At 42.4% G+C, this 21,784-nt stretch overlaps 1 protein-coding gene across 1 annotated transcript in view; it reads right to left on the reverse strand.

Moving 5' to 3' along the window:
• Positions 1-21,784, reverse strand: part of LOC147709751 (protein LEG1 homolog) — a 117,660-nt gene that overhangs the window by 33,058 nt on the left and 62,818 nt on the right. The window contains exon 3 of the mRNA XM_086928217.1: positions 15,455-15,639. Coding sequence (XP_086784343.1) covers positions 15,455-15,639 — 185 coding nt within the window. The remainder of the gene's footprint in view (positions 1-15,454; positions 15,640-21,784) is intronic.

Genomic DNA, 21,784 nt, shown 5'->3' on the forward strand with positions numbered 1-21,784 from the left:
TGGACCCTTGAAGTTGTGGGCCACCTTTTGGAACAAAGTGACCATCAATCAATTACGCCCGTATCATTCATTATGGGGTTGGCGGAAATAGCGATGAAGGACAACTACTTTCGGTTCGAGGACACTACCTACCTACAAACATCTGGGACTAGTATGGGTAGTGTCTTCGCTCCAAGTCTCGCTAATTTATATGTACACAACTTCGAGCAATAGGAGGTATTAACATCTACAAATCCATATCTATTATCGCTTCACCTTTGGAAGTGATATATAGATGACATACTAGTCATATGGCGCAGGACTGAAGAAGATCTGTTGTCATTCCACCAATGGTTGAACACCCGGAATGCATATTTGAAATTTACTGTAGAATACAGTAGAACTGGACTAGCATTCCTGGATTTAAAAATCCTAGCGACTGCGAATGGCCTTGAATCTGAGCTTTATCGAAAGCCAATGGTGAAGAATGCCTTACTCAGCTATGAAAGCTGTCACCCGCGGGCCCTGAGAAACAATATGCCATTTGGGCAGTTTCTCAGGGTCCAGAGGAACTGTTCCAACAAAGAAGCATTCAACGCCCATTCACAAAATCTGGAGAAACAACTCCGTGAGAAGAAGTATCCGAAGAAGATAATCCTACAATCCAAGAAGAGGGCATCAAACAATAACAGAGAGTCCCTTCTTGAAGTACATCCACCAAAGGAGAAAACCAACCGTATTACTTTTGTGAATACCTTTAACACTATATCCAATCAAGTTCAAAAGATCATCAGAAGACACTGGTCAATATTGAATACAGGGGGTGATGAGATTCCCTTACCCTTATTTGCGTTCAAGAGAGGACAGAGCTTAAAGGACCAATTGGTCCATACACGCCCAAAGAACAAAGAACCCAGACAGGTGGGTACCCTGTGGGATTTACCACCAGTACAAGGCCACCACCTGTGTGGGGCGTGCTCTGTGTGCCCTCAAACCTGTAAATCCACAACCGTGGACATAGGTACAAGTAGACCTTGGGCACAACGCAGGTTTACAAACTGCAATAGCGGAAACCTCATTTATCTGATAATTTGTCCATGCCAGAAACAGTATGTTGGCATGACGACGAGGAAGATAAGGACAAGAATACAGGAACACAAGAGCACGTACGCGGTCGTAAACAGGCTACCCGTCTAACTGCTCATTTTTTTGAGGTTGGACATGGTCCAAATGATTTTTATTGGATTGTGCTTGAACAGCCTCTAATACCTGATTCATGTCCAGATGTGGGCCGCTTTTTGTTCAAAATTGAACCAAAGTGGGTCTACAAGCTTAACAGCGATAAAGATGGGCTAAATCAGCCGATACCGTGGATGTCCCTCTAAGAAATGTTTTGGCCATCATGAACGACTTGATTACCCTTGGATGACAACATTATATGATTATCCAGTCTGAATGTACTGTCCTAGTATAATTCTATACTGAATATACAAACATTCTAATATTATCCGAACGAGGTACACGTAATTGAATTATAGTCATTTGAAATTGTAATTGGGTTTACATTCAGTCCATCTGTCTTGTTTGATAAGTTAGCAAAACAGTAGACTCACCATGGGTTGGGAGGGACTGATACAAAATATAGAGCAATATATACATCTTCATATTGTGCTGAAACATTACGGACTGCACACCCTTGTTTCAGATAAAATATTAAAACATTAACATTTGAGGTTGTAACTTAGGCTATTGACATTGCCTGTGTTCGTAGAGAACTAAGAATGAAAATTACAATTACCCAAAAGAACTACAATCATGGGGTCTATTGATCAATCCTGAATACATAGGAACAATGTGATTGGAGCAATATATAGACTTACCGTGATAAAGGTTGATGAATACGGTGATTAGATTTGCCGTTGCCAATGATAAACTATGTCTACCACCATAAATCGAGTGAATCCCTTTTGTTTTCATACTAATTGTAAATACTACAAAAACGGGATAATAAAAACTACAAATCCCGTCATGCCCGCGAGTCAAGTGACTGACGTCACGAGTATGAGACACATTAGACTTAAATATGGCGCGTTCCCACCGCTCGGCGCCCCCCAGACAGTTTGGAAGACTGCCGGGAGACACCGACGGAGAGGTGAGTGATGCCGCAAATGAGAGAGTTTCTCTAACGCTATCGAAAATTAACACGCTGAGGTAGCGCCCTGTGTATGAGTGCTCACACGAGCTTCTGGCGAATAACCACAAGCTTTGTGATGTTTCCGTGTAGGCGATTATATCTTAGCACACATTTTGTCATAAATAAAGTAAAGTTGGGACCAGAACCACAATAGCGGGATTTGGCGGCATCTGGGGACTTACAACCTTGTCTGCCATATGAACGTGTAATTATGCTCGATCCTATTGACACAATATATGATTCTAAATGTGCTACATCTACAATGGGGGTACCGATTAAAAGGTCACGAATGTTCCCATTGAGTGCTAGACAGTAGCATTTATGATCTATTATTCAAAGAATACTGTCCTCTGAGAAAATAAACATATGAACGTTGTAACCATAATCCGTACTTTTAAGATCACTGATTTGGTTTATAAAGGTGTGCATAGAAACTGGATATAACAACACAATTTCCCGGCGCAAACCTATTGACATAAATAAGAAGCCGTGATTGTCATCTCTATTTTAAATTTTTGATTTAGAGCGATGCTCCTCTAAACCTGAGCTGCAGCCAGGTGGGGTGAAGTGCAACAACCACAACTAATGGGTGAGTGGTTTTGAATAAATCCAAGATTATGTGATCTGGACACATTGGGAAATGAAAGGATGTACTACATTAATAGGGAATACCTTTTTGAATGTGACATAATGTTGTCGTTTGTTGTGTGTTCTACATGTCGTTCCTGTGGATATCGTGTCTCCAACATGATGCGGCAATAGTATGTGGTTGAACATACAACCTTGACATTGCAGGTGATATCTTTTTATTTTTCACAAAAGCAGTAGTTATTTTACAACAGGTCCTGATGAAGGCATGAAACTATTTCATTGATATGCTGAAACATGTTGACCACTACTGATCACAGATATTATGCCAAATCTGTGTTTGCACTTGGTTTTTAGATTTGGGAGACTGGGAGATAACAATAAATCACTAACATCTACCCAGCGTATCCAATTTTAAGTTTTTCACCACGCACTTCTCACTTAGTTTTCACACTGCTTTTTCAGTAGCCACATTAATACTGATAATTTCTAAACAACCTACCTCTATTGATACATTTCATCCACATTTACAAACGGTCATGGTATCATCTGGCCGGCCGGTTTGTTTTGTTATGCCTCCTGGGCAAGGAGTACCCAAATGATGCGAAAGAGGGCTGTACAGTGTGGCTTCTGATGGGAATTTTTCCCTATGCCCTTGAGTCTTAACTCAATCATTATCACACTCAGTCTGCACTGTCTGTTCCCACTGTGTTGTTTGCATGATGTTGGGGTTTGTATCCACAGTTGAGTGACAGATTTGTTTTGACCTCTAGGTACCTATTTCTATTCTTCCCCACCAGGTGATAAATTTGGGTGACCATTTTTCCAGCAGGCCTCTTATCTTTGTCAGTCTCCTCTTTTCTTTTAGGTCCAGGGTGGTTCTTAAATCCTTACCAAACTTGATTCCTAGGTATTTGATCGATTGTGTTTGCCACACCAGCCCTGAGTCCCCTAGTACTTCTCAGGTCGTGTATACGTTCATGGGCATGCACTCTGACTTGTCTCTCTGAGTTTGTACCTGGAGTGGGAAGCGTAGGTGTCAATGGTGCTCATGGGTATACACCTGTTACAACGCAACTTTTACAACTACCTACTGTTACAACGCAACTTTTACAACGCATACCATTACAACGCATTGCGCTGGGGGGCGCTCTAGGATAGGGAATAAGTATAATTTACTATCCAACACCTTCCCTCGTGTCCACGGGGACTGTAGTTAGAATAGTAAATTATACTTACCACTATCCCGCACCTCAAAGCGCTATGCGTTGTAATGGTATGCATTGTAATGGTCGCGTTGTAACAGTAGGTAGTTGTAATGGTATGCGTTGTAACATGGTACATCCGTGCTCATGAGTACGGGTATGGATACAGTCGGGTCTTCCGTAATTATCAATAAATCATCTGCGTATGCCGCCAGTTTGGCTGAGGTTTTATTAATGGATATGCCTGCTATGTTCCAGTTCGTGAGAATGTCTTTGAACAGGGGTTCTAGAACTAGTAAGAACAGCAGTGGGGATAGCGGACAGCCCTGTCTAGTCCCTCTTTGGAGGTCGAATGGGACTGAGGTTGTGCCGTTAATGGTAATCTGCGCTTCCGGGTTTTTGTACATGGCCATGACTCTCCTGGTAAACATATCCCCCTGGTTGTATGCTTGCAGGCATTCTTTTAGAAAGTGCCAAGACACCCTGTCAAAGGCCTTTTCTGCGTCAAGTGCGATTGTGACTGCTGTATTTTGTGCGTGTGAGCAGTGTTCTATGACTTGGCAGAGGAGTCTAGTGTTGTCGTTAGACATCTGGCCTTTCATGTATCCTACTTGTGTATTGCTTATCAGCTGTGGGAGCACACTGCTCAGCCTTGTTGCTAATATTTTGGCGTATAGTTTACAGTCTAGGTTAATGACTGATATTGGTCAGTAGTTTTTTGCCATTGTGGGTCTTTACCCTTCTTCGGAATAACTATAATGTTGGCTTGTGCCATTGTTGCGGTCACTTCACCAGCCATTCCGCAAAAGTTGAAGGCTTTCGTTACAGTAGGTATTAGTTGTTCTTGGAATGATTTGTAGAATGGTGCTGTGTAACCATCTGGTCCTGGGGCCTTGTTATCTTTTAGTGCCTTGATGGCTGTCCTAACCTCTAGCGGCTTGAAATCTTGGACTAACGCTTTTGCTTCTTCTTCTGTGATTTTTGACAGTTTTAAGTTCTCTAGGTAGGCTTTGGTTTGCTTTATGTCTAGTCCCTCATCTTTTTTGTAAAGCTCCACATAGAAATCCCTGAAGGTGCGTACAATGTCTTCGTGCCGGGTGTGTGATTTGCTTGTGGTGTCTGTGATTGTTGTGATGTTGTGTTGTCTTTGTTTGCGCTTGAGGTATGATGCCAGTGATTTACCTGCTCTGTTTGATTCACACAGATTGGTCTCTTTGTACTTTTGTATCCAAAGGCCCACGCGTTCGCTGAGTATTCTATTGAATTGGTATTTCTTTTTTGTGAGTTCTGTTAGTGCGTTTTAGTTGTTGGTGTTTCCTATGTGTTGAGTTTCTAGCCTTTTGATGTCTATTTCTAGCTGAGGTAGCTGTGCTCTTGTCTCTTTGTCTCTTCTCGCCTTTATTTCTATTAGTACTCCTCTGATGGTTGCTTTGAGTGCCTCCCTCAGCGTGCCTGGGTCTGTATGTGGTGTCCCATTTTCTGTGATGTATTCTGTGATGGCTTTCTGAATCTCGGCTCTGTCTTCTTGCTTAGCTAGGGTTGTTGTGTTAAGTCGCCATCTGCGTGTTAAGTGTTCATTATGTCTTCCTACTAAGTGTAGGCTGATGCAGGCGTGGTCTGATATTGTTCTGGCTGCGATGTCTGTGTGTTCGGTTAGGTGAGAGTGGGTTGCGGATATGAGGATGTAATCTATTCTGCTGTAGGAGTTGTGTGGGTGCGAGAAGAAGGTGTAGTTCCTAGTATTGGGGTGTTGCAAGCGCCACGGGTCTGCTAGGTCTAGTTTGTTGCATAGGTTCATTAGTGCCTTGTGCGAGGTCGGCGTTCGTGTCTTGTTTTTGGCCTGTCTGTCTAGCGTTTGGTCAATTGCCATGTTAAAATCTCCCGCCACTACCATCATGCTGTGTGAAGCGCTGGTTTCTAGGTCTTTGGTTACCTTCTCCCAGAATGGAGTGTCGTCTGTGTTGGGTGCATAGATGTTTGCCACTAGTATTGTCTGTTCTCCCCTTTTCATCTGCGTGATCAGTAATCTGCCCTCCTCGTCTTGCTGTACATTCTCTATGGGTATGTTGGATTTGCTACTAACCAGAGTGATGACTCCTCTATTTTTTCCCACTCTGGTGAGCAGGCTACTTGGCCTTTCCACCTGGCTCTGAGTTTGTCTGCTTCTTCTGTGGATAGTTTTGTCTCTTGCAATAGTATAATGTCTCCCTTTGTTTTGGCTAGGTAGTCTAGTGTTTTTTTTTCCTTTTGACTTGATGGTTAAGACCCTTTATGTAAATGTAAATGTAAATGTATTTGAGCTTAGATAGCACACAGCTACCCACAAAGGGTTTCCCGGCGCTTGCTTAGGGAACCCGTCCTGGTATTCCCCTGTGAGATAACCCCGGCATGGTATCCACAAGGTGAAAGCCAGGCATCCCGCCGCGAGGGGCCGTTGTGGAGATTAAGCAAGCTATTGCCCAGAGTCGCAGAGTGTGAACCCGTGAGTTGAGAAGGCACCGGAGCGAGAATTATCGAGTCCGTGGAATTTTTTGAGCCCAAGACCCGCCGAGGCGGGGAATTGAACCCTGGTCCAGGGCCGATCTCAGCTTCCGGGTCTGCCACCTCTAACCCCTGAGCCACACTTCTCCTTTACATTAAGTGAGATGACTTTGAGGTCTGTTTGTAGTGAGTTGCTACTCGACTGTGTCATCATTGTGAGTGCATTGGGTTAGGTGTGTTATGGCACAGGATGACTGGTGTGTGGCTATGTAGTGCTGTACACTAACACTATGGTTAAGGGATGATTGTACTGATGCCGCCGGCGATCTGTTTAGGTGTTGGCTACTCTACAGACAAAGACATGAACAAGACGAACGCAACAAACAAGACAAACAAGACTTACCCTTTCCCTTCCTTCCCTCCCCCTTCCCTTTATCCATTGTTCCTTCGTGCTGTGGGCGTACGACAGCAAGATCCTCCTGCTTACGCCACCTCCCCCGGAAATTGAACCATATTTCTCTAGCTATCTTATAAATGATGCACTATATTTATAAAGGATATTGGGTTATAACAGGTGCGTCTCTGAGGTAGAATTGTTGTTGTAGAGTTCCTATCTTGCTTCCAACAGTCTTTCTTTAAGTTGGCTTTGCTTTTTCTTTCATAGTGAGGTAGAGTCGTTAAGTAGTCTCTGAGGTAGAATTGCTTTCTCTTGCGTGTGACTAATTTCCATTGTATAGTCTATGTGATAGACAGTTGGACCCTTGAGCTGTCCTGCGCTTGGCCACTATCAGTTGCGTTGCTGGGTGAGGCTCTTTATTTTCCCGTCGGTGTCGACTCTTCCATTTCATGCGTTGGTGGTTCTTGTAGATAGCATGAGAGTTCGGCTGTGTCTTCGAATGTCATAGCGATACCTCTGTTGTATATCCTGAATCTTGCTGGGCCCATGAATGAGAAGGTAAGGTTTTCTTTCCTTAGCCAGTCTCTTAGGGCTAGAAACCCCTTTCTTATGTCGACGGTCGGCTTTGAAAAGTCCTGCGTGAGGATGATTCTGTGACCGTTCCATACCAGGTGAGGGTTTTTCCTCGCTACCCCGAATATGGCGTCTGTTTGGTACGAACGTAGTGGCCTGTATATTATTGGTCTGAGGTTTATTCTGCCCGATTCTCTGCTCGCTGGTACTCTGTACGCCTTATCTAGTTCAAAAGGGCCTTCGAACTTAAGGTTGGTTAGCTTTGGGATGAGGCTTTGTATAAGAAACACGCACAAGCCGGCCTTATCTTCTTTTCCTTCGGGATGCCTAAGATCCTTATGTTGCCTTTTCTGCTTCTGTCTTCGAATTCTGCTGCTTGTCTCCGTAGTTCTGTGGTAGCTTTGCCGATATTTCCTGTGGCTTTGCCTATGAGCTGAGACCTGTCCTCAATGTTGCTGACTCGTTATTCTACTGCTTCGACTTTGTTGTTTGTAGCGTGAATGTCTGCTCTGATAGCTGCCAGTTCTAGTTCTATCTTGTCTGTTGTTTTTTTCGTTGATATGGCTAGATCGTGTACATCAGGCAGTATTTTGAGTATACTGTCTAGTGTGCCGGAAATATCTGATCTGTTTTTAATTGGGGACTCCATATTGTTCTCAAGTCTGTTTTTCTTTTGCTGTTGTGACATTCTACTTTTTCCGCCGGCAGTTGTTACCGTTGTCTTCGGTGGGACTATTTCTTTGGTGGTGCACTTAGGTCCTTTATGTTGTAGCCCTCCTCTCTTCTTTGTGCTCTCTTCGAGCAGGCTACACTAATTTGGCCTTGCTCTGTTGCACTTTTCCTCCTCACCTAGTGGTTTGCATTGTGCGCGCGCTTTAGGCATTGTAGAGCTAATGTAGCCGGTCGCTGCTCCCAATGTTGTTTATCCTTGCGCTGGCGCTTCTGCACCTTCTGAGCTCCTGCACCTCTGTTCATCTTTCAAATGGTCGTATTCTTTTCTTTGCAACCACTCCCCGCTACTGTCAACCACTTAAGTTTGACTGGGTGGGGTGGATTGATGCTGGCCCCCAACACTATTAGGCATGAGTTCTCTTGCTCACTTACGTTGTCACACTGTGTTATTGTCCCTCTTAGCCCACTGGGTTGTTCGCTGTTGTGCACTTTTCTTGCTGCGCTTCTCCACACTTGGCCACGCTCTTTGTGAGTATTGTATCTTAGCAGTGCTTCCAAAATGGTCGCGTCCTTGGTGGGTTTCACTTTCGCTTTGCTACGCTGTGCCTGGTCACATGTGCCGACCGTTTGCACCCTCGGACACCCACACGTTAGTTCTTTATAAATGGGCGTGATCCTTCTAACTATTCGCTATTTGGCTCTTGCTGCTCCTGGTGAGGCTAGTAGTCTGCGCTCGTTGTCACTGTTGTATACACTGTGCCTCCACCAAGATGGCTGCCCTGTCTGTACGTTTATCTTTTTGCTTGGCTGGGTGGAGTGGCTTTTTGCTGGCCCACCTCAGTCTGCGGCTCTTGTGCGCTAGTCCTGATGGGTAATCTCGCTGTGCTATTGCCCCTCTCACCCCACTGGTATCTTGGCTGCTGGGCACCTTTCGTGGTGTGCTATGCTTCGCCCAGCAGTGCTCTTTCAGAGTTTCGTTTCCTTAATCCCTCCCAATATGGCCGTGCCCTAAGTGGGTTTTGCTTTCGGTTTGCTTCCTTTGTCGTTATTTGCTTATTTGCATTATCGCGTATATTTGGTGGGGGGTACTGCCCTGTAGCGACTCTTCGGCTGAGCGACTAACCTGTGAAGCTCTTTGTGGTAGCTCGTAGCCCTCAGATCGTGGACTCACTCGGCTGCTGGTAGCTGCTACTGTGTCGCGCCATTTTCTGCCTGTTGTTGTGTGGGCTGTTGAGGGCGATGCTCGAAATAGTTGCTTCGGATCGACCCTGCATCTCGCGTCACTTTCCGCTGTGGTCCTGTTCTATTTTGATAACCGTTGCGCTGTTTGTTGGGTGATGCGCTGTCAGTTCTCGCCGTTAGTTTGGCTCTTTTCTCGGGGTTGGATGGAGCTCCAGATTTAGGCTTCTTCTCCCCTTGCCATCCAAGCCACGCCCCCCCTGTAGAGATTTTTTTAAGACAATTTGTATGTTTGAATCTGAAAACATGGGGGGTTAGTCACAAACTCCATTTTATAGTACTTTAATAGTACTACAGTAGTGCTACTAAAGTACTACAAAATGTTATTCATAGACCTATGAGTGAAAATCTCCTACTCAACCAAACATCTGTTCTAAGGTGAAATCTCCACATATGTACATTTACTACTCAGTAGGAAATGTGGTAGGGATCCCTGGGGGAGGTGGACATAATGAGGTGTCTTCACCACAACATAGGTGAGGCTTTGGGATGAGTAATAGGAGGTAAATGATGGGTTGGGGGAAGGGAGATGTGAACCCATCCACAAAAGAGTAAGCCCACCCCTGTTCACAAGAAACAAAAAAGTTGCAGTATGTTCTCCTGCTCAGATCTGGGGTAAATCTAGCACCACAAATGACAATCACAGGCACTGAAACTCTGCCCCTTGGAAAATAATGGAGGTAGTGGCTTCAAATACAATACTATAAGAAATTACGTTAAAATAAATAAAAGTATGATAGATTGATTAATACAAAATAGTTTAATGTTAAAAAAATAATATACATATTTGTTATTTTTACATATTTTAATGACCTGTTTAATTAAAAAAATAACACAACATTACTAATATTAAAAGGTGATTACATTACATTACTTTAATTTAATTCTAAAAAACATTATTAATAATTATTTATAAATAATAAAACATACATGTTTTTACATCAGCTGGGAATTTCAATTTAAACTTCGGAAAAATGATTTCAATTTAATTTCATATATTCAAGATAATTACATTTTACATTTAAATCTAGTAATTAAAACTGTTAGAATTGTGTTCTACCTTTAAAAGAAATTTTTGAAATGAATTTACAACAACATGTAACATAAACATGTCATCACAAATGACCATGAAGGAGAGGAGGGAGTGTCAGGGACACACAAACGGACAACAGAAGGCAGTGGGTAGGGGTAGAAAGCTGTCCACAGAGGGCAGGAGAAAGGGGGCAGGTACATGGGGGATTGAGAGCAGGCTGAGTGGGACAATGGCAGTGCACTAAATATAGGTGGCAGGGGCAGTAGGATTGACACAACTTTGAACAGAGGGCAAGTGAGAAGGACAAGTATGCTGACTACAAAGGACAAGGGGGTGGGGCATGTTTATGCACTTTGGGAACACATAGCATTGGAGAGGGGAGATGCCATGCATAGCAGGCTGGCCATGAAAGACAGTCTGGCATGGATAGGGACAGCATAAAGGACGACATATGACATAAATGAGGGGGCAGAGAAACACACATTGAGAATGAAGACCATTGGTATGGAGGCAGGGGCTGTAGGCTGACCATGGAAGATAGGGAGGCCTTGGCATGGGCGGCAGTCTGACCAAAAAGGGCAAGAAGGAGCTGGTATTAGCAGAAAAATTGCCATTCATTACAGCCAGGCATGGGTAAGAGGGGGAATTGGCACTCAAACAAATAACTGATGGCTGTGGAGGGCTCTGGGGCAAGGGCAGAGACAGCAAACTGACTTCAGAGGGGATGCAGACTTGGGCAGGGGTAGCAATCTGACCACAAAGAGCAAGAAGGAGCATGCAAATAGAGAAGAGAAGACTGAGAAGCAACAGCAGCAACCGGGACATGAAAGGCAGGTCAGCCAAGGTGAAAGTAGCCCAATGGACCAAGAAGGGCATGAAGGAGGGGCAGGGGTACACACAGGGAGAAAAGAGGACAAAGGGTAAAAGACAGGGGAGCAAGCTGATCACAAAGCGCAGGGCAGCAGGGGCAACTGCAGTACTGCAGACCATGGAGAGCAAGAGGGCGGATCAAGGGAAGGTAGGGCAGGTAGGAGGAAGGCCAGAGCAGCAAGCTGACCACAGAGGGCAGGCAGACATGAGCAGATGTTCTAAGCTGTCCATAAAGGTTGAGAGTGAAGTTGCAGGAGCATGCAGACAGATAAGGTAGAACAAATAGGAATGGTGCAGGTCCAAGTAAAGCAAGATGACTATACAGGGTGGGCTGACATGGGCAGGGGAAGCAAGCTGACACAGAGTGCAGGAGGGAGGTGGCAGGGTAATAAAGATGGAGGGCAGAGACCAGGAAGGAGGGGTCAGGGGCAGCAAACTGAAAAGAGAGCTACTGTGGGCTGGCCAGACATGGTAAGTGGGTATAAGACAACCCTGCTGAGCATAGCCAAAGAATATGTGGAGTTGGAGAGTTGGTGGAATATGAAAAAAAAAACCTCGGAAATTCACTGAAAAAAAGGTTGAAGTGGAGTTAAAGTTAGAAATTGAAACAGGTTTAAAACTAACATTTATTAACATAAAAAAGCCCCTTAATAACTATAACTTATGCCCCGGCCATGCATTGCTTATGACTAAAGCATCTTCCCCAGCCTAATACTCGATAAATAACTCAACGACACACAGAGCTGTAACTCACATGTCTTTATCGATCTGTCTATACACATTCTAAGCCAAGATTTCATTACATTCAATTCTAGTGATTATGTCACACTGATACAGAGTCCTCTAGGAGTCAGAAAGGTTCAGTTTAAAATAATGCAAGACACTACATCTCCCCCTCTGTTAAAGGAAAATTTGCTAATTTTTCAAAAATCATGAGACAGACACAAATATCTACATGAATAAAAACATGTTTAACTATATTTGCTCAATTAATCTTCTTGATGCTTTGATCTATTGACCCAGTCTGGTTATTGGAATGGTCAGCTTCAATGTCGGAGATTGACAATGGTAGTAAGGAATCAGCAAAAGTCCTTGAATTTTCAGAGTCAGACTTTGTTTCACAATCTTGAGTTAAATACCAAAGAAATCCAGGCCTCAAGTGAGAAGAGTCTCTGGTAAGGGATATCCTAAGTAACTGGGCAGTCACTATGTGTCCCTTGGAACAAACTACTTGAAAAGATTCAGCATCCTAATTCTATACATTCTTTACTTTTGAAGGGTGGACCATTGTTAGACCTCATAATGGCTGGTGAGCCCCATGTTTGAACAATGTCATCAAGTTTTTTGATTCTTTGCTTATGTGTCATAGATCGACCAAAGAAAAACATGAATATTCATCTATAATCACGGTTGAATGATGTCCATTGTGAAGTGGATCAATAAATCAATGGCTATTTTCTCCCAGGCATGTTTAGGGAGTTCTTGAATGTTTAGAGTATGTTGAATAACTTTGGTTGACATTCAATTGCATATTTGACAGGCATTGAGTTCCTTTTCAACTCTTCCATCTATCATGGAAACCAAACTCGGTCTCAGAGAACTCTCTTTGTAGCAATAATACTACAATGTCCATCATGGGCAACTTCTATCAAGTTTTTTCATAGACTCTCTAGAATGGATCCTTGCAGTATAATTCCTTCCTGAACTATGGACAATTCATCTTTAGCATTCTTGGAGTTTTTTATATTTACCATCATTACTGACAGTGCGAACATGTATACATCCACAACTGATGTGTGATTATGTATTTTAACTTTAGCAGGTCACTATCATGACTCATAGCAGTGAGAATCCAGGCTAATGATACAGCAGCTGGTGTGGTTGACTTGATAATGAAATTGATGTAGTCCTCAGCCGTTTTGGATGGAGTACCATGACCTGGAATAGGCACTCATGAAAAGTAGTTGGCCGGATTTTGATCCTTTCCTGGTCGATGTGCGACTAGATAATGGTACTCTTCCAATCATAGTCCCCATCATTCAATTGCAGGAAGCATCTTGGCTTTTGGATTGCTGAAGATCAGTCCCTAGTGTAAAACGCACTCCATACAGGAATACATTGAACTGTTTACAAGCCCAAAATACAGCCACACTTTCCTTCTCAGGCTGTGATTAAGCACGTTCTGTTTGAGACAAACGTCTACTAGCAGAGGCCACAATACGTCATCATTTTGGGTATCCACTATGCTGTGCAAGTATAGCACCTAACTCAACAGGGCTATCATCAACTACAATCTTGGCATTGAGCTTTGCATTGAAGTACCCCATTTCTGTAGCATTTCCAATGGCATGTTTGATTCATTTATAACTCTTTTCACATTCTTGTGACCATTTAAAATATTTAATTTTATTTGTTAGCTCTAGTACTGGAGCATTGAAACATCTTGTGGGGGTTCAACATTTGTCAGGGCATGAACTTTTGCCAGATCAGGCGTCCTTCCCCATCAGAAAAGATATGTTCAAAGGATTTCAATCTGTTTTATGGAACTCACTCTTAAAGTTAAACCTGCATCATTGAGTAACTGAAATACTTGTGTGACGGCTTTATCATGCTCCTTCTGTGTAGCTTCAAAAACTAATATGTCCTCGCTATAATTAAATGCTTTCACAACAGGTTGTATGATGCATCGTATGATATCTTGGAAAAGTTCTGCAGAAGAAGACACACCAAACCTAAGTATCTTGTATCTCAACAAACCAGCATGCGAAAAATATATCTGAAGCTTTCTTGAAGTTCTAATTGATGCAAACCTTTATTCAGGTCAAGTCGAGAGAAGACTTCGGCACCATTCAAGTGTTTGCTTGGCGCATGTCAACGCATATGCACACATCTCCTTGATGGCCCTTTTTAGGTGGTACTACTATTGGCATTGGACCAGCAGAACTTTGAATAATGTCATGCTTAAGTAATGATTTAAGTTCTTTTTCAACACCTTCTTGTAAATGAAAAGCAACTGATCTATGTCTCTGAGCAGGGCGAACATTCTCATCAATATGCAGGTTTATTTTCATAGTCTTTAACTTTCCTAAACTATGAGTTACTGGAGGGGTTTGACTTTCTATTTTGTGAAGAGCACTCAAATTGAAATTCATATTCATTGTCAGCAGCTGAGTTGAAACTGAGCAAGCAGGCGCTAGCCCCTGTATCTTGAAACACATGGATCAGTGCTTGTATTTTTATTTTCTTATGTTTCCCTGTCACTATAAATGAACCTTGACTTTTCATGTGTGTCTATGCAGCCCAAGTGTACACTTTGGTCTTTGACGGCATAAACCGCGAAAATGGAGACAGTTCATTGTACTGGTGTTCAGGCATTATATTAATCAAGACACCACTATCGATAATAAAAGGTATTAAACATTAATTTATTGTCAATGTAATCTTTGGACAGTGTTTTTATGATGTCATTGCTTTGACAGGATGATTTTTCCTGGACTGACTCTTCTCCTCACAGGTGACTAGTCCGATATCTGCATGTTATTCTGACGTAAACATTGACATGGCACCATCACTTTCTTTACTGTCACTTATTATTGAAGTGAAAGAAGTATCTACTTGTTGCAAGTTGCTTCTGGGACATTCTGGCAGCCATTGTGCTCTTCATGCTAACTTCTAATCATGAGCCTGCAGCTACACACTCTCTGTACATCAACAGTTCAGGTTCCATGCAGGTTTAAGTTCAGATGGTGCTCCGTGAACTGAAGGACAACTACAGCTTATATTCCAAAAACTGGGCTCTTTGGCAGCAGCCTATTCCCAAACAGGCCCCCAGTAATACAAATCTAAACTCTAGTCAACTTGGGTGAAGCACAGTTACTATCTTTAGATAGGCATTTTGGAATACCCTCATCTTTTCCCCAATATATTTGTATTTTTGCGCAATCAAACAATATGTAAATTTAAAAAAAAAAGTCAGTTGTTAGCATGTTCAATTTCTTCTCCTTTGCTAATAAAAATACATGGAACTGGTAAAATAGAAATACAATATACAGTTATTTGGTTTAAAAAATGTTGGCAGTGTCTGTTGTTGGGCATATTTCATGATGTTGCCAATGTTTTCAAAAAATACACTACCTAGTGCTTCATAGTTATACAAGTGACAACAAAAACATACCAATTCTCTATTTAATGCCTTACCGAATACCAAAAGTAAAATATTTTACCTCAAAATATAATTTCCATTTGTCCATTAGAAGTGAAAGGGATGAATAGCAACCTGTGTAAGTGTAACAGAAGTAATCAGAGAATTCCTTTGGAGGTAATATTAGTGTTTCCTTTTGCCAATTCTCAAAAATGCCAGCCTCAGCAGCTGCAAGGAATGGCACAGCTGCCAAAAAGTAATTCATGCCTGTAAGAAAGAGAGAAACGCTAAGAATCATAATAGCATACACACAGTAGGAGTGCACTGGAGAAACAAATTACTTATACAAAACAAAATAAAAATTACTGATATAACCAAAATAATACCACATAAATCTATGCTGTTTTGTTATGAAACACTCTGCATTGGAACACTCTGTGTGATTCATTTATTGAAACCTGCCCTGTCTAGGTATGTGAACTATAACAATTTATCTTGGTATAGTTTTACATTTCATTTTGCTTAATTAAAAAACACCTAGGTACAGGTGACCAAAATTATTCTTAAGAGCCCACCTCCACCTTTCACCCTGCACTGCCCAATTTCCCCCTGGCAATGGCCACTCCTACCCCTAGCTTCAACCAGTGACAGCAGGGGCGGTGCTCACAGGGGATTGCAGCAAGCATCTGAAGTGTACAAACCTGGATTCTTCAATGAAGGGTTTTTGGGGGATGTATTATACTTTCTCCTAGAGTAAAACTGGGCATTTAAAAGTCCAATTGTCACATACATTTGCTTATAAGACTGTCAAAGACCCTCTAAAAGGGGCTCTTATGAAGTATTCATTTATTTATTTATTTTTAATATTTATAAAGCGCTGCATCTACCCGTAGGCGTCTTGGCGCTAAAAACCATTATAAACTCAGGAAATGTGAGGGGGTGAGCCAGTTAATTAAACAGATGTGAGGGGAAACAAGAAAAAAGATTAATGAGAGAACAGCCAGGTTTTCAAAAGTTTACGGAACTGAAGAAGTGTGACACTTTGTCTGATGTTAAGCGGCAGGGTGTTCCAGAGTCTGGGGGCCGCCACCAGAAAGCGTCGGTCACCCCAGGTAACTGTTTTGGTGCGAGGGACGACCAGTTGGCTGAGAGTGGCTGATCGTAGAGCTCTTGTGGGTTTGTAATGTTGTAGTTGGTCTTTTAGAAAATGTGGTCCTTGATTGTTGATTGTTTTAAATACAATGCAGAGGGATTTGAAATGAATTCTTTTTTGCACAGTAAGCCAGTGAAGATCTTTTATGTTTTTGGAGATGGATTCAAACTTTGTTTTGCCGGAGAGAAGGCGAGCTGCCGCATTTTGTATTGTTTGGAGTTTTGCAATTACTCTAGTTTGAGCATTGAGGAATAGCCCATTGCAATAGTCCAAGGATGAAAGGACAAGGGCAGAGACCAGTGTCTTAATGGCAGAGTCAGGGAGAAAAGGGCGTATTTTCCGGATCATTTTTAATTTCAAATGTGCTGTCGATACAGTTTTGTTGGCGTGGTTCATGAAATTTAGCCCATCATCAAAGATGACACCGAGGTTCCTAACCTTCGAGGTGGGAGTGGGAGGAGTACCGAAGGTCTCTGGCCACCAACTGGTAGGCCAGGCTGGTAAGAGTGGACCAAAGATGAGTACCTCGGTTTTTTCCGAGTTTAGCTTTAGGCAGTTGGTAGCCATCCAGTCTCCTATATCTAGGAGCCCTTTCTTAAATTTTTCAGCTACTTGCTCTCCATCCCCTTTAATCGCCAACACTAGTTGGGTGTCGTCGGCGTAAGAGGTTAGGCTCATCCCATGTGCTTTGATGGTCTTAGCAAGGTCCGACACATAAATGTTAAAAAGTGTCGGACTCAGGGATGAGCCTTGAGGAACTCCACAAGGAGCAGAGAGTTGGGCTGATTGAAAGGGTCCCAGAATGACAGCCTGCGTTCTTTTGGCTAAGTAGTAGTGAAGTAGTGTGGCTCACTGGTTAGAGGCGGCAGACCCGAGAGCAGAGGACGGCCCGGGACCAGGGTTCGATTCCCGGCGCGGCAGGTTTCTGGACCAGGATCAGCAGACTCGATAATTCTCTCGCCTCGGTGCCCACTCTGATCAGCGATCACACTCGGCAACTCTGGGCATTAGCTTGCCTCATCTTCACTAACGGCCCCACCAGACCGCCGGGGATGCCTGGTCTCACCCTGGAGATACCCATTAAGGGACCATCTCTCAGGGAAGCCAGGAAGGGTTTCGCAGCGGTCGAAGCGCCTTGGGACCCTAGGGGTAAGTAGTGCGCTTTATAAATGCCTATACATTTACATTTACATTTGGCTAGGAAGGACGCAATTAGGTTTTTTGGCAGTGTGGCAGATGCCAAGTCCCTGGACACGGTCGACCAAGGTGTTGTGATCTTCCAGTACTTTTATGTTTCTGTTTTCTGGGTGACAAAAGCTGCAGTATGAGGTTAGGTTATTTCAAAAAAAGATTTAACAGACTCATTGATTATGTGACCAAATGAAAAAAAGGAGTTTAAAATTACACTCTGAACAATTAAAGGTATTAAATTTAGATGATAAACCTGGAAACAAACATTTTTCCACGGTAGTGGGGGCTGGCGGTTCGGTGGATGACAGGTGGAGCAACCATCATTTGATTCACTTGCGAGCCACAGAGCCTGGCACTATTATTTGGGTAGGGATTGAAACAACACAACCAACTCATCCCATTACCGCCCACCAGCGTGTGTATGGCAGCATAGTTGCTTTCCTTGAATCTTTTAAAAGAACCTTCCTAATCCCCATTTGTAAAGTGTTCAGCAATCTGGCAATTGACCCATTGACCGAATTATGAGAGAACAGAGGAAAATGTTTCGTTAGAAGAGAAAATGTTGTTTAGAGAAAAGCTCAACCATTGTAGAACACTGGGACCTGCATTCTAATCCCAACTCGTTCTGAATCGATATTTGTGGGGTTTGCGAAAGGAGTCTCCCCTTCTATTTAATACTTGCAATGCTATGTATCCAGGGTACCATTACATGCTCACCTAGATATCTTTCAAAATGTGAACATTTTCATTTTTGAGGTTGCTTTAAAAAGATGTTTTCCTTTAGGGAATGCAAATGCAGGGATGGTTTTCTTCTGCTCCTTGATGGTCTCTAGTCCTGTGATTGTAGAAAATTACATTGGGTCTTAAAAGGCAACCTGCCTAATTGATATCCATTAGGGACTTTGGAAAAGTACTCGAAAGTAGCATGAAGCAGCACAGGGGGTATATCATAATTGGTGCATGAGTGTACCCATGCAACCATCCAAGATTTTTGACTCTAATCCCTATTTACTTAGAATAGTAGACAAAGTTTAGCTTCAGAAAATATAGCCCAGTTCAACCATGTGCTATCTCTGAGAAATGCTTTTATTTCCGACCCCCATATGCGACCCCCAAGGCATGTCCCGATGGAGTTCCTGAGAAATGTGCTCCAGCTGAACCGTAGTGACCCTATGAAGGCCTTTGAAAAGGCAAATCAATACAGACACAATTTGAACTGGTAAGGCTTATCATTGGGTCAGTGCAGCAGCTGCAGAGGTCTTGTATTTATGCAACCTACAGGCAAATTGATTTGATCCTGGTGCGGCAGAAATGGTTTAATTTCAATAGTAAGAGTACTGTTGAGTAATAACTTGTGATATAGAAACCTGCCAAGCACAGTAGTGGTTAACAGGATTATGTTTTACTTAGTGGTGTGTGCCAGAAACCTCTGCTAAGCAGCCTAGGTGGATTTTTTGCCAAATTCCGCTCTTCAAGCAGAGTGCAGAGTGACAAAAATTCTGTGAACTCCACCAGCAGAGTTGGGTTTACTGCCCACCCCTAATCTAAGCCCAGAGTCAGCTCTTGGCCTTGTTCCAGTCTTGTCCAAGCATCGTCCCTGCACACACCTCCTAAGTCACTTAGGAACTCTAGTATCTAGTCTTCAGATCCTTCCTGATGATTCTATCTCGTGGGCACAACTGGTAATAGGCCTCTTCCACCCACTGAAAAGAATTAATCTGTCTTACATGATTTTGGATGCGTCTTTGATGAACAAACTTTTGTTCAGACTAGCTATAATGAGCTATTGAACTTTAGGGTAGTAAGGTCCTTTTGACTTAAATTATAACCTTTTTTAGACTGATTAGGGCAACACAATGTCCAGAAGAGAAGAGAACCTCCCTCTGTTAAACGGAGATGACTTGAAAGATTCTTTATCACACCTTGTGGATCTTCTATCAGAATGTTCTGAGTTCATTGATTTAATTGTCCGGTAAGATCACAGGTTAATTGAACACAAAGGAGAACGCCCTTGAGGGGAACCTTAACTATTAGTGGTATGTCCGGCGGGGAGGTAGAGAAATCAAGTTTAAGAATCAAGATAATGCAGAACCTACAAATATAAGGATTTTACATGGTCCTTTAACTATAGAGCAAAAAGATTGAAGATAAAGTACAAATATATGCTTGTATTGTGATATTGCATGGCACTTTCGACCATAAGGGATCTAAAAGAATGGTGCTGTAATGTCTTTTTCAATGCAGTCAAACTAGGGAGCCATGCTGGCGTCGAGGAAAAACAAGTTGGGTACGGTCTGCATGCAGACACCCCCATTTTTGGCCAGCATTCACAGAAGGTCCGACAAACTTTTTCAATACAGTTACTTTAATACTTTGAAATCAATAGAAGAAGTTGTTTTTCATACTCTTTGATTTTGGGGCTAAAGGAAATGATTTTGATCTAGCTTTGGCCAGTTTTTTGCATATACCTTGTGTTAAGAAAGTAACCCGGAACTAGTTAGTGCTGTGGATGGCACCGAGGTCTCTTCAGGAATGAATCAATATCAAGCTGTTCTAATATTTTAGTATGTGAAAATGGGTAAACAGAGGCCCCTTGATCAGATTAGGACATCTACATTTGGTGCTATTTTAGGGGCACCCTGGCTTCAGCTTCACAAGCCACTCATCAATTGGTCAAAATACCTTGTCACCCTGAGTTCCCGCTGTGGTCAGTCATCGCACGTCTTAACTCCATTGAAGTGCGCAGCTCTGAAACTAGGATGTACTACACAAAATCCAGTAGAATATCAAGATTGTTTAGATGTTTTTCATGAGCAAAAATCTCTCCAATTACCTCCTGATAGAGAATATGATTACCGCAAATATTTTATTCTGGGTATAGCACTTCCTTGCAGTCACATCTAGGTGCTCTCAGAACCTGAGACACATCACTTGAAAGCTTATTTGGATGAGTTCTTAGCCATGGTATTCATTTGCCATTCCACCTCCTCTGCATCTTCATCACTCATTCTCTTACTGAAGAAAAATGGCGAGTTAAGGGCATGCATAGACTATGAGGCCTTGAATAAGGTGGCTGTCGAGAAAGCATATCCTCTTCCCCTGATTTTATCAGGTTAAGAAGTCCACTGTGTACACAAAATTATACCTGCGAAGTGCATATCTTTTAATTTGTGTAAAAGAAGGTGATGAATAGGATCAGCTTTCCAAACCAAATTTGGGTTATTTGAGTATACACGCATGCCAATGGATTTTGTAATGCCCCAGCAGCATTTCTGTATTTTATAAATGAGGTCTTGCAAGATTTACTGGATGTTTGCATAGTTATGTGTACCGTTGACATCATCATTTACTCTCAAAACATGGCAGAATACATAGAACGTTAGAAAAGTGTTGCAAAGAACTTGCCCTTTTTGTTGAAATGGACAAATGTACTTTTTACACTCAATCTGCGATATTCCTGGGATATTTTATATCCCTGGAATGTGTTACAATGGATCAGGAAAGGGTGCAAGTGATACCAGATTAGTCAGCAGTGACCACAGTCAAGGAGGCATGAATTCATGGGATTTTCAAACTTCTATAGATGCTTTATCTCCCATTTCTCAGACATTGAAAGGCTAATTCCCACTAGTCTTTCATGAAAGAAGGTGCTGATTACTTGGACTCAAAAGGCCAATGACTCATTTAAAATATTTAATTAGAAATTCACCACAGCTGTGGCACTCAGACACCCGGATCCCACTTTACAGAATTTTATAGAGGTGGATGCCTTTCAGGTTGCAACAGGTGGTATTCTGTTGCAACGTGACAGTACCACAGGACATATCCATCTGGTAGCATTTTGGTCTACAAATGTGTTGCCAGCTGAACAGAAGTATACCGTTGATGAACAGAAAATATTGACAAACAAATTTGTTTCCAAGAGTGGTGGAAATACCAGTTAGAAGTGCAGCTATCATTACAAAATAAAACGATCATAAGAATATCCAGTTTGTGCGACCACTGAGAGCATTGACTCCTAGACAAGAGAGGTGGTTATTATTCTTCAGCAAGTACAATGGCATCATT

This window comes from Lissotriton vulgaris, chromosome 6 (assembly GCF_964263255.1).
Source record: "Lissotriton vulgaris chromosome 6, aLisVul1.2, whole genome shotgun sequence".
Lineage (NCBI taxonomy): Eukaryota > Metazoa > Chordata > Amphibia > Caudata > Salamandridae > Lissotriton > Lissotriton vulgaris.